General features: G+C 39.3%; 1 protein-coding gene across 2 annotated transcripts in view; it reads right to left on the reverse strand.

Annotated features, from left to right (window-relative positions):
• Positions 1 to 5,787: 5,787 nt before the first annotated feature.
• Positions 5,788 to 13,262, reverse strand: part of mon2 (MON2 homolog, regulator of endosome-to-Golgi trafficking) — a 141,081-nt gene continuing 133,606 nt past the window's right edge. For both annotated transcript variants that reach the window (XM_068050353.1, XM_068050352.1), the window contains 3 exons: positions 10,596 to 10,803; positions 8,751 to 8,833; positions 5,788 to 6,514 (listed from right to left, as the gene is read on the reverse strand). In XM_068050353.1, coding sequence (XP_067906454.1) covers positions 6,351 to 6,514; positions 8,751 to 8,833; positions 10,596 to 10,803 — 455 coding nt within the window. In that variant the 3' untranslated portion in view covers positions 5,788 to 6,350. The remainder of the gene's footprint in view (positions 6,515 to 8,750; positions 8,834 to 10,595; positions 10,804 to 13,262) is intronic.

The raw sequence follows: 13,262 nt of genomic DNA on the forward strand, positions 1-13,262 counted from the left end.
AGGCACAAGTCAGGAGTGTGATGGAATATTCTCCACTTGCCTGGATGGGTGCAGCTCCAACAGCACTCAAGAAGATCGACACCATCCAGGACAAAGCAGCCCGCTTGATTGGCACCCCATCTACAAACATTCACTCCTCCACCACCGACGCACAGTGGCAGCAGTGTGTACCATCTATAAGATGCACTGCAGCAATGCACCAAGGCTCCTTAGACAGCACCTTCCAAACCCGTGACCTCTACCAACTAGAAGGACAAGGGCAGCAAATGCATGGGAACACCACCACCTGCAAGTTCCCCTGCAAGTCACACACCATCCTGACTTGGAACTGTATCGCCGTTCCTTCACTGTCACTGGGTCAAAATCCTGGAACTCCCTTCCTAACAGCACTGTGGGTATACCTACCCCAAATGGACTGCAGCGGTTCAAGAAGGCAGCTCACCACCACCTTCTCAAGGGCAATAAGGGATGGGCAATAAATGCTGGCCTGGCCAGCGACGCCCACATCCCATGATGAATTTAAAAAAAAAATTTGTACTTTATTCAACTCATATTCGAAGATTTCCTACTGCTTCTCTTTTGACCTGTTTGCTCATTTTTCTGCCCAGTTAATTTAGGCCACATCCCTTGTTTTCTTGCTAAACATTGCCCTTTTACTGTCCACCATCCTCACCTATATGACTTTTTCCTTATAACATTGGGCATATCTTCTAATCAGTTATTTGCTTGACTTCATTTCTTAGAATCAAGTTAAGTAATGTTTCTTTCCTTGTTGGACTGCAAACATAGCAGTAGTCCTGGATCCTACACAATGTTTCCCACTTTCAGCACATACATTTCCTTTACCCAGTCTATCTTGAAAAGTTAAAATCACTCAACATTATTACCCTGTTATTTGCATATACCTCCCTAAACTGTGCACAGATCTCTCCTCTTTACTGTTTGGTAGCTTGTAATGCACACCAAGAATGGCACCACTTTACTTCCTATTGCTCAACTCTATGTGCATGAATTCTGAATAATGCAACACCTTAGAATATGCTCAATGTATCCAGTACTGTGATAGAATTTTTTGATTTGGTTATGGGATTTATTCGCCATCCCTAATTGCCCTTCAGAAAGTGGTGGTGAGTCGCCTTCTTGAATGGCTGCAGTCGGTGTGGTGTGGGTACGCCCCCAGTTAAAGGCCTGCTACCCGACCCGAACCCGACGATGTGTGTCGGGTTTGGGCTTATCTTCCAGATCTGGCTTTCGGGCTCGGGTCAGGTCGGGCCAGACCGGACACACACGGTAAGTGCTCTGCTGGTAAGTATTGAAATTAAAAAACCCACCTGAGCTGGGAGTCTGGGACGAAACGGATTCTGCGCAGTGAGTGAGTTATTACCTTGTGTAATAACCTTTTGTGCAACACCTTATCAAATACCTTCTGCAAGTCCAGATATACTACATCTACAGGATCCCCATTACCCACTTTACTTGTTACATCTTCGAAGAACTCTAGCAAATTAGTCAAACACAATTTACCCTTCATAAAACCATGCTGACTCTGATGGATTGCGTTTTGACTTTCTAAATGTCCTGTTATTACGTCCTTAATAATGGATTCTAACAATTTCCCAACGAAGATGTTAAATTAACTGGTCTATAGTTTACTACTTTCTGCCTCCCTCCTTTTTTGAATAAGGGTGTTATATTAGCATTTTTCCAATCCACTGGAACCTTTCCCGCATCCAGGGAATTTTGGAATATTATAACCAATGGATCCACTATCTCTGCTGGCACTTCCTTTAAGACCCTAAGATGTAGGCCATCAGGTCCTGGGGACTTGTCTGCCTTCAATCCCAATAGTTTGCTCAGTACTTTTTCCCTAGTGATGATGATTGTTCTAAGTTCCTCCCTTTCTATAACCTCTGCATTACTTGTTACTATTGGGATGGTACTAGTGTCCTCCACCGTGAAAACTGAGGCAAAATACTGATTTAGTGTCTCCGCCATTTCTGTGTTCCTCACCATTAACTCCCCAGTCTCATCTTCCAAGGGACCAACATTCACTTTAGCTACTCTCTTCCCTTTTATATACTTATAGAAGCTTTCGCTATGTTTTTATATTTTGCGCTAGTTTTCTTTCATAATTTACCTTTGCTCTTTTTATTACTTTTTTAATAACCCTTTGTTGATCTTTAAAAGTTTCCCAATCTTCCAGCCTGCCACTGGCCTTTGCAATATGGTATGTCTTAGTTTTTGTCTTTATGTTACCCTTAACTTCCTTGCTTAGCACTGGATATTTTTCCCCCTCTTCCAATCTTTCTTCCTCTCTGGAATATACTTTAGTTGGGAGGATTTGAATATCTCCTTAAACATCTGCCACTGCTCATCAACTGTCCTACCTTTTAGTCTTCCTGCCCAGTCCACTAGGGCCAAATTTGTCCTCATGCCTATGTAATTACCTTTGCTTAACTCCAGAATGCTAGCGTGGGTTTCCAGTCTCTTGCCCTCAAACTGAATTTGAAATTCTAGCATGCTATGATCACTCTTCCTTAGAGGATCCTTAACTATGAGATCATTAATAAATCCCACCTCATTACACAATACCAAATCTAGAATAGCCTGCTCCCCAGTTGGTTCCACAACATATTACACCAAAAAACAATCTCTAATACATTCAATGAACTCTCCCTCGAGGCTCCCCTTGCCAATATGATTAATCCAGTCTATATGCATATTAAAATCCCCCATGATTATTGCCGTACCTTTCTTACAAGGATCATTAGTCCAGACCTCTAGATTACTAGTTCGGTAACACTACTACTATGGTACTATTACCTATATACTTGAGTAGGACTTTCCCTATTTCTTCTGAAAGTGTTATAAGCAGGAATATTGTTCCGAGTCCTCCTGCACAAATCAAATCCTTGTAATCTATTTATTACAACACAATTTCCATCCATAATTAATGTTTCTGATACCCACAACTTTGTTTTGAATGCTTTGTGCATTCGCATACACTCCACTCATTCCTAACCCTTATTCTAGTTCTTTTTCATTTTTTTTATATCTCTTGCCCTTTCTATATCAGTGTTTTCAGTTCTCATTATCTTGAAGTCTCTCCGTTTGCCTTTCTCCTTATAATATTTTCTCTATTATTTCAGCTAAGGCTTCTGCTTCCATTCCAACAGCTTTATTCTTTCTGCTCTCTCTCTAGTTCCTAACTTAGGTTCCACCACCCCATGCAAAATACTTAAAATCCTCCTCCATTACATAATTTACCCTCTCTATAAAGGCATTGGTGCCAACTGTTGGTTTAGGTGAACACGGTTCCTTCAATACTTTTCATTTTTCCAGAAGTCACTCCAATAAAGTGAATCCTTCCATGCTGTATTTGACCTGCAGCCACGCACTCGTGTGCCCAATGTTCTTTGTGTTAACCTGTCCCATTCGTGGTAAAGGAAAAATCCCAGAGTCTTATTTTTCAATCTACTGCCTAACTCTTCAAACTCCCTCTGTGAGGCCTCAAGCATATTTCAACCATTGTTTCTAACACAGATAACTTTTGGATGCTTTCCATCCTTTTCCAGAAGTTTTCCACCTGTTCTCCAGGTGTCCTTCATGATGGTATCAGGGAGATTAAAAAACATATAGGACTCTTAGTCATGACTGCAAGGCTGTCTATAATTCTGAATATAGAATCTCCCATAACTATCACCCTGCCTCTCATCTCCTTGCTTTTTTGTGCCACAAAGGTCCAGGATTACCACACTCTGGGTCCTTATTCATTTCATATTTGTCCAACACTATGTATATTTTGTTCAGTTCCAGAAACTGGAGGGTTCCCTGAACTTCTGAGTTCTGTCTTCCTCTGCTGCTCCTGGGGCTCATTACCCCTGTGTCCTGAATTATCTAGCCTGACCTCTTGGGCGATCACATTCGAGTACAATACAGAAATCTATCATCCTGTCTGATGCTGAGGAGTGTGTCTAATTTAAAAATGTAGTGTTAGCCTGAAATCTGCACCAAACTCTACTCACTTCACACCAATATTAATTATAAAAGTTTTCAACTTGATATTAAAACTTCCTCCAAGGCTAAAAAATACACCTCCGATGCCCAGTCTGTGCTGGGTTAGCTAATCTCTGCCGGGTTAGCTAATCTCTGCCATGCTACAATTAGTTCCAGCGCCAATGGATCAAGGGGAGGAAAATCAGCCAGGGATTGTGATGCAGTAACTCACACTAGAAAGTGTGCAGCAGGTATGGTTAGGATTAGGTTCAGGTACAACAGCCTCATAATTAAATAGCCTGATAACAATCATCAAGGCTTACACGTTAAGAATGGCCACTTGGATAAAATACCAGAGGATACCTGTGCAACCCTAAAGAGCATTTGGGAGCAAAGGAGGATGGAAAATCCTTATGTTGCAAGAGAAAAGCACCTCAGCCTAATGACCAATACCCATAAGAGTTTAGAGTAAAATCTTGGCAGAGATCCCTACTGCACCATAAGGATAATGGGTGGGGAGAACACATTTGGAGTTCTACTCAAAACATGCACCAATTGTGTTTTCCCCATCCCAGATGCTGAAGGATCTGCTATACATTTTCAATCATTTGTGCTTTCATTTTATACTGCATAGGGTGGCTAATTTTCTTTGCAGTATAAACGATGGAGACTAAGACAATGAACTAACTGAGCCAAACAACTAGTTCCAATGATACAGGTGGCTTGAGTTCATCCCCATGTCTTCTCCTGACGAGGAACATACAATTTGCTGAATATTAGGCAAGACTTTGGTTTTGGCACTTGTTGATAGGAACAGCTTTCTGCAATCAAAATGTGTTATTAAACTAGCTATTGTGGCATAAGAATTTTGCAGAAGTAAACTAAATTCATGAATACAGACCAAAACACCATTTGCAATGATCACAACTTTGCAGACTTGGCTTCTGCTGATGGAAGATAAGGAACTGAAAATAGTACAGTGATAGAATAAGGCATTACATGGAAGGACACACTTGGTCCTTGACTTGAAGGGCTCTTATAAGGGCAGTAGTAGGAAACTGTTCCTGTGGAAATTGGCGATATGGCATTAATATTGTAATATTGTGAACTATTCGCATGATTAAACTACTGTAAAGGGCAATACAGTTGCACAATTTCTCTATGACAAGGAATTTGGATTCACTTTCTCAACAGCAATCAAGTCCAACATTACTTTTAGTTGTAAAAAAAAAAATTCCTATATATTATTTTACACAAAAATATTTTCAACTATAGTACTATATCAAAAAAGCTTTTAGAATTGAAGTAAATTTTGTGCAGAAGCTTTGAGGTCCACTGCAGTCAGATGTCTGGAAATAAAAATGAACAGCTCAAAAGAGCTGGAGAAGTACTGCAGTCTGAATCAGACCTTATTTACAGCATCTCAGCTCAAGTCTGTCTGGTAGATTATACTTAGAAAGTTGGAGTGCTAAACCACTCCCTTTAGACGCTACTTTTAATTCAGAGCACCAATATAGTTATTAATGCACAGCTAGAATGGGACAGGGCTGTAGTCCAGTTGACATCACAATGGGAGCGCAACAGAGTCAAGTACCAAGCATTTTGCAGTATAAACTTCTTAAAAAAAAAAGTCACATATCATTTCCACAATCTTAACACCAACATGAAAGGGAGGCAGAAAATGACAAAGAAAAACTATCTGAAGAAATGCGTAATTTAACAGGTTTGCTCTGCATGCATGTGCTGAACCACCAGAAACCCTTCAAGCTATCAGAGAAAAAGGTCACACTCTAACAGAAGTGGACAATTTATTTTACACACAAGTACATAATTTCCCTTTACTTGGAAAGGCTGGTCACACATGACATGGAATGTTATGGTACTCACTTGCATATAGTTCTGTGCACAACTTTAGTACCTTAAAAACTGCACAAAATGCCAGCCTATTCTCAAATATATGCTGTTGAATATATATCTTTTTTTAATTACATCAGCAACATTTTTAACACAACCTGTACATGTACCCTCCCTCCCTCAAACACTTTTTATATCACTGCACCAGATTTAGGTTGATTAACTAAAAACATACCCACTGGCCAGCTTCACTAAAACAAAAATGGTGGGGCAGCTAGATCAGTTTGTAAGTGAGTCTTAATCTACATATGTTTAAACAACTCCAATGGTCAGTAAGATGCTTCCAAGCAAGGCCCCTGATTTGTTACTTAATCCAGTCTGCACATGTAGATCTTTACATTCAGTGATGCCCCAGACCTTTACCGAATTGTGCTCTGGCAAGTAAACTGCCTGAATCAACATTTAATAGTACTGCAGATGATGTGGCAATCTCATATTTGTCAGGATTCTCCATTTTGCACTTTGGCTATTGGCGGTTGAAGAAAATCTTTAAATGGATCTAATGCCTCTTTCAAAGCTGAGCAAACTTCAGAGGATGTGCAGGTAATACATTCAACTAGTGTTGGATACAGAGCAATTACCTGCGACCAGGTGTTGGTATCAACTGCAATGAGAAGAATCAGAACAGAAAATAATGAATTGAGTATTCATATAAACAAAGCACCAAAGCAAAAATTTTAGGCTCAAATCTAACAGAAAGCTAGTGAAACAGTTCTGCTATACAATTCCATGGCATCACATTGAGGCAGTAGCTGTAAAGTCTGGTGCACAAGTCACACTTCCAGGTATGTCTTTAATGACCTGGAAGGTGTGACTGATGCACGAGTACAAGCATTGTATGTTACCTGGCTGCTGGCATAATTCACCCAGTGGCTTCCAGATGACTTGTTCCCAGAGTTCTAGAGTCTGGTTGAAAGGCTTAGAAAGGTCAATCATTCCAGCATTAAGCACCATCACAGGAGCATAGGAGCAGGAGTAGGCCATTCAGCCCATTGAGTCTGCCCCACCATTCAATATGATCATGGCTGATCGTCCACTTCAATGCCTTTGTCCCACACTATCCTCATATCCCCTTATGTCATTTGTATTTAGAAATCTGTGAATCTCTGCTTTAAACATACTCAATGACTGATCTTCCACAGCCCTCTGGGTTAGAAAATTCCAAAGATTCATAACCCTCTGAATGAAGAAGTTTCTCCTCATCTCAGTCCTAAGTGGTTTCCCCCTTATTTTAAAATTGTGTCCCCTTGTTCTGGACTCCCCAACCAGGGGAAATATCATAAAAGAATACATTGAAACAGCCAATTTAAAATAATGCATATTTGTTCACTTTTTTCTTTATCCTCCTCTTCCACATATGTTTAAGTCATGGATAGTCATGGATACAAATCCAACTGAACATTATGTCTAAAAGTTGTGTCGCTTTTCAGTTGGTTTATGTTATGGCCAGGTTGCATTTCAGCATATTGGAACCTTACAGTAAGGCTGAAGGTAGTTTGTCAAAATTCAGAACTGAACTCAAACCTGTTATGAAAGGAAAATCAATTCGTGGAAAACTGAAACAAATACATGGTTTCAGACTTTGAAAGCCTTCATACCAAGTGCTGTGCTGGACAAACTTGGATTTTCTATAAAGATTCACCTTTATGTCTGAAAGGGTGGTGGAAGCAGATCCACAAGTAACTTTCAAAAGGTGAACTGGATATATTTCTTGAAGCAGAAAAATTTGTTGGGCTGTGGGAAAAGAGCAGGGAAGTGGGACTAATTGGACAGATTTTACACAGAGCCGACAGAGGCACCCTGGGCCGAATGGGCTCCTTCTGTGCTATTTGATTCTAGGTGACTGCACAATTTGTAGCAGAATTTAAAGAGCATAACTGTCTCAATAACTTCTTTGAACATGTAACATTTATAATTCAGCTTGCACGATCAGTAATGTAATCAAATGGTTCCCTATAATCATGCCCCACACACATCTATAGGTATATAAATACTAAAGGATTTCACTACAAAACATGGCAAGGTGCTACATCTCTCTCTATGTTACTGGAAAGAACCTCATGTTAAAAGACTGTTCAGTGCAGACTGATGCATGAATACTGATTCATAAAATTACACACATATTCTAAAAGCCACTTACTACATATGCAAATACACACCCAAAGATGAATTAACTGGTGCAGAATTGTGTAGAAACTGTTTTTCATTACATGTAGTCTAAACAAAAGCCTTAAATTCACAGGGACATACTTGGTTAGTGTTAATAGCGCAATGAAATTAATTCAAAATGATCCAAAGAGTGAAAGAAGTGAGGTGGCAATTTCAAAAAATATTTAGACGTATTGTATTTGAGCAACTGCACAGCCAGTGGAATCAGAACAATTCAAAAAGAACAGATTTAAGAGACAAAATGCATTGTGCTTATTGCTTTCCAACTTCTCTTTTGCAATTGTATTTCACTGGATATATTTAATTTAAAGAAAGCAAAATATGTTACATTTTAAAGCTCTTCTGCTAATTTAGTAGTGACAAATATTAGCAACCTGAGGTCACAAGTTCAAATCCCACCCTGGTAAGCTGTGCATTGAATTCAATAAATGGTCATGAAAGTTGCTGGATTGTTGTAAAAATCCAATTGGCTCACTCACATCTTTCAGGGAAAGGAACTACTCACCTAATCTGGTGCACACATGAGTCAGTCCACACTGCAGGGTAAACTCTTAATGCCCTCCAAAGTGACCTAGCAACCCACTCAGTTGTCTGGGCAACAAGGGATGGACAATAAATACAGCCTTTCTCTGCACTGCCCATATCTCGAGAACACATTTTTAAACAATTACCATTTTCAGGCTTGGTTTTCTTAAGTGAATCCATAAGAGTACTGATTGCTTTCAGAACAAAAACTATTTCTGTCACGCGCTGTCTGCATTTAAAAAAGACAAAAATTAGACATCCAACAAAAGCGTTCGTGCTTGAATTTTTAAATAAATGCACTATACATACATCAACATTATGCAATATTAATTCCTGCTTTTTGAGCATTGACCACACGATGGCAACATTGCCTCATTTACTCTTATAAACTTAAACTGATGTGCTATTATGCATATTTGTATAATTTCTTCTCAAATAACCTCCAACCTGTAACCCTTATGGAAAAACAAATCCAGAATTGTTTATCCTGGCCAGAGTGAGAGTTAACACAAAGGCTAGAGTGGTGGAGTGAATTAGACCCTATCCTTTCACAAACCCACACTAATGTGCTGACAGTCTCTTGTGTGAGATTCAGCAGTTTCAATTCAGCCTGAACCCACAGCAAAAAGGGCAATCTCACAGTCAGGCAAAGGATGGCTGGTAATCAAAGCCAAAGACTTTTCTATTGTGCTATTCTGAGGATGGGCGTATTGTTGGGACAAATTAGAGGGAGATTCACTCTACACCTAGCTATGCAATGTCTGACAAAAATGGAAAGTAATCCAACCCCAACACCAAAACCCTATGATCAGCACAAAAGTTCACATAAAAAAATTCACAAAAGTTGGTGACAGATGCTAGGGAAATGGAAAAAGAATGAAGTGTTCCTATGGATAATGCAGGGATACAATGAAATGGATGATTCATGCTTAAACATCAACATCACTGCATTGGCAAGAGCACTTCACATACTTCAGGAAATTACTAAACAGTCGCAATTTAGCCAGATCTAGAAATTCAGACTCTCGTCTCAATTTCAATACGAGGTTATGATTAATTTAGAAAAATACAAAAACATTGACTTCTAAAAAATTTAATTGGTTGCAATGTAAAACAGGCTGCTGATTTTGCACTACTGGCATAGACCAATTTCACCTCCATTATCATAAAACTGAGGTAGTATGTACTAAAACATCAAATACTGTTGGTCACAAAGGCAATTCTTCTTCTTTTCCCCCCCCATAAGATTGGATTTCTTAACACATTTCTGAGGATCAGTGCTGAAATATGTTCTGAGTAACCCTACAAGACAATGTGTTTTTTCATTGATTCGGTACGATCACATCTGCAGCAGTGTTCATTAGATATGTTTATAGAGTGGGGTAACTGTATATATTGTGGCAGATGCACATTTTATCAAGTGCAATCATGTTCAACTCTCCCCTTCAAATTTTATATACAAGGTTGCTGGATTTCAATAATGTTGCACATGACCATTTGATAATGCAATAAAGTTTGCATTTTTCTTAATGCCCTATATTGCTGGAGCATCAATTTGGTTAATTTGCTAGGGTTGAACATTATTACAGAATGATGAAAATATGTGAAAGGTGGATTTTTATCCTGGTTACAATGGCCCTTTGCTAACCTTGCATTAAACAGATGATGCATAACTGCAGGACAGCACAACCTGGGCACAGACCATACAGATGCTACATAAATTGAACAAAGTGGGGTTCAATGTAATAAACCGTAATGACTACCTTCTAATGGCAAAAGAGATGGGGCAGTTTCTTTTGAAATGGGTCTTGATTGCACCTCTTCCACACCAAAGATTAATGGTGAATAGCATCTTATACTAGCACTGGTTCTAGGAATTTGTACATTGCTAAATTACATAAATTCTCTGGCTTAGATTCAGGATATTTTGATTCAAAACATTTATCATGCGATGCAAGTAATTCAGCAATTCAGAAGTAAATCATTCAAACCTTGGGAGAGGACATCTGCCACTCAACCTCTCATCTTCAATGTACCGATGCAACACATCCTGTGACCTCTTTAATAACACAGACAATGCCATTCGGGAAATATACCCTTCCTGGGGAGTTGTCACTTTATTACTGAAGGAAAACTGAAGCAGGGTTTCAAAGCAGACTTTGGAAAATTCCTCTCTCATTCGAATGTCAATTTCTGCCTCTGTAGAATTGAAGCAGCACAGTTACTCTACCCGTACAGGGTCATTTAATTGAAGGCAAAAGTCTTCAAAGTCACTGCTCACTTTCTATTGTTGAATTTTGTTTATTGCTACACAAATGATTTCTGCTTTAATATTTTGGTAGCCCAACCAACACACTCCAGCCGAGAAAACTAGGCACACTGGCTCTGAATATGTTTCATCAATTTACCACAGCCTCTTGAAGACAACGGAGTTGGGTGGTGTCGGGGGATGCAGAGATTGAGCGACAGCTGCTTTTATATTGGTCCTGTTTTAATTTGGATTCTGAATGCTAGCACCCAGTGTTTACACTGCCAAATAAGGCTTCTTTGGTAGCAGACCAGTTTTCCGTGTTTCCATGAAATATCGAGAGTCCTGCCATATTGGGCCACCTCCTTGTTTTTAATTACTGCTACGGGCCAAGGTTTCAGAGTACATATGGCTGACTGCAACAGTTTGCTGAGATACCAAATCAATGGCCTCTCTCTGGGATTCCAGCATAATTTCCTTTTAATCTCTGCACAAACAGCCTGTCTGCGCCCAGATCACAGAAATTCATCTATGTTGATTGCTGTGCCTTTGTAACTCAAGTTGGTGACTTCTACCCAGGAAAGCACTCACTAAAGATATGAAACTTATGCCCGAGTATTGCCTGAAATGACATCTTCAACTAAGTACCACAAAGATCGTCTCTTCCCTTTCACTTGCCCAATGCCTTTCGTGATCTCACTATTATCCTAAATGGTCAACTTCTTAAACATGATGCTCACTCTGTTTACTTAGTTGTCACCCTCAATTTGTGGAGGAAGTCAAAACCTGAAATAGTTCAAATTGCCAACTTGCTGGCTCTGCCTGGGGAGCAAACGCCTCCAACTTTATGCTCATTTGCTCCTGAACTTTGTTATTCAGTTGTGGAATAATGCACTCCTGTTTGGGCTTGTTCACTGTATATTAAAGCTGGTGAATGCTCAATTGCCTGCTACTATGCATTTTGTGTCAGGCACATTGTGCCCTACTCCCCTTCTGTAGTTACCAGTCCCTGCAACATAGCCCCTCCACATCTTAGTTGTTCAGATGCAGTAGCAAAATTTGTAAATCGATTTTGTGACAAAAAGCATGATACCAATTCACTCTGATTTGTTCTATCCACGAACAGCGTGACTCTCTTCATGACACATAATGTGGTCAACTTTTACTAATTCCTTTGACATTTCCTTACCAATTTACTGGTGTAAAAACTGGGCAGAAGATGCTCCTATAAATCAACCCATCATCTCAGATCCTATAGACAGTCAACCAGGATTCAGCTGGCTGCTTAGTTGGATGCTTCTCAACCATTTTCAAACTGGACAGGGACACTGCACCTCAAATCCTTACCTATGGGACCTTTGCGACAACAAAAAAATGCACTTGCCATATCTCATTGTTGAATTTTGCCTACTAACTATGCTATCTGGTGGCTTACATGCTTTGGATTTTAGGTGATGCCTGTTTTCTAAAATGAATGGAATTATATGCTGAGTCTGCATATGTTAAATAAATACTAGGAAGCGGCCTGGATAAAGGAGCTGGTATCAGCTTATCAATGTAAATGTAAGGAACTGACACTGGTCTCCTGGAAACTGCATTAAAACTTTCTTGGGGAAATTTCTGAATGGATAAACTATGATAAACATTATCTCTATCTTGTAGAAATAATGCCAATCTACACACAGACTATTATATATATATATATTACCCACAACAAGCACACATACATAGTTGAATCCTGACAAATGTATAACTACAATGCAAAGTGTTAAGACATTGATTGGAATTGCTACACACATTCAGCAGTTAATCTATACAAAATCAGAAACACTTCAAAACCCATGTAGAAAATTGGTGACATGGTTTTAAAATGTCTGCCATCTCGGTACCGCGGAAACACCAAAAATGCTTATTAAAGTATTAAAGAAGGCTTAAGCCAGAAGATGCAAAAATAAAGCTTTCTCTGAAAAATAACATTTAATCCATGCACTTGCCATTTTGTAAGCAGGGAGTTAATTCGTTTGATAGCTTGTGGTGCTCATCTGTATATCTTGATTAGGTACTTTGTCATCATTTTATTGACTTTGTTCTTGGAATCTTGCAGGTATTTTTGTTGTTGCTTTCTCTTTGTCATGGCTTCTTTTACTGTGGGTTAATCTCTGCCTCTGTGGTTTTACTGGTAAATTGCTCTGCAGTGGTTTGACCAGGTTAATCTGTGCCTCTCTAGCTTCACTAATGAATAACTATTTTGTTGGCAGTTTGTATTTTGAGAGTTACAGTTTGTTTCAATACTATTTCTTTTTATTCAGGACTGTTTATTTTCTGTCATGTTAATCCCATATTTGTTGAGTGCAGTTAGTCAGTGACTCACTGAGATTTGGTTGGTGGATTTTGATCTTGGGGATAATGG

This window comes from Heterodontus francisci, chromosome 18, assembly GCF_036365525.1.
Source record: "Heterodontus francisci isolate sHetFra1 chromosome 18, sHetFra1.hap1, whole genome shotgun sequence".
Taxonomy (NCBI): Eukaryota; Metazoa; Chordata; class Chondrichthyes; order Heterodontiformes; family Heterodontidae; genus Heterodontus; species Heterodontus francisci.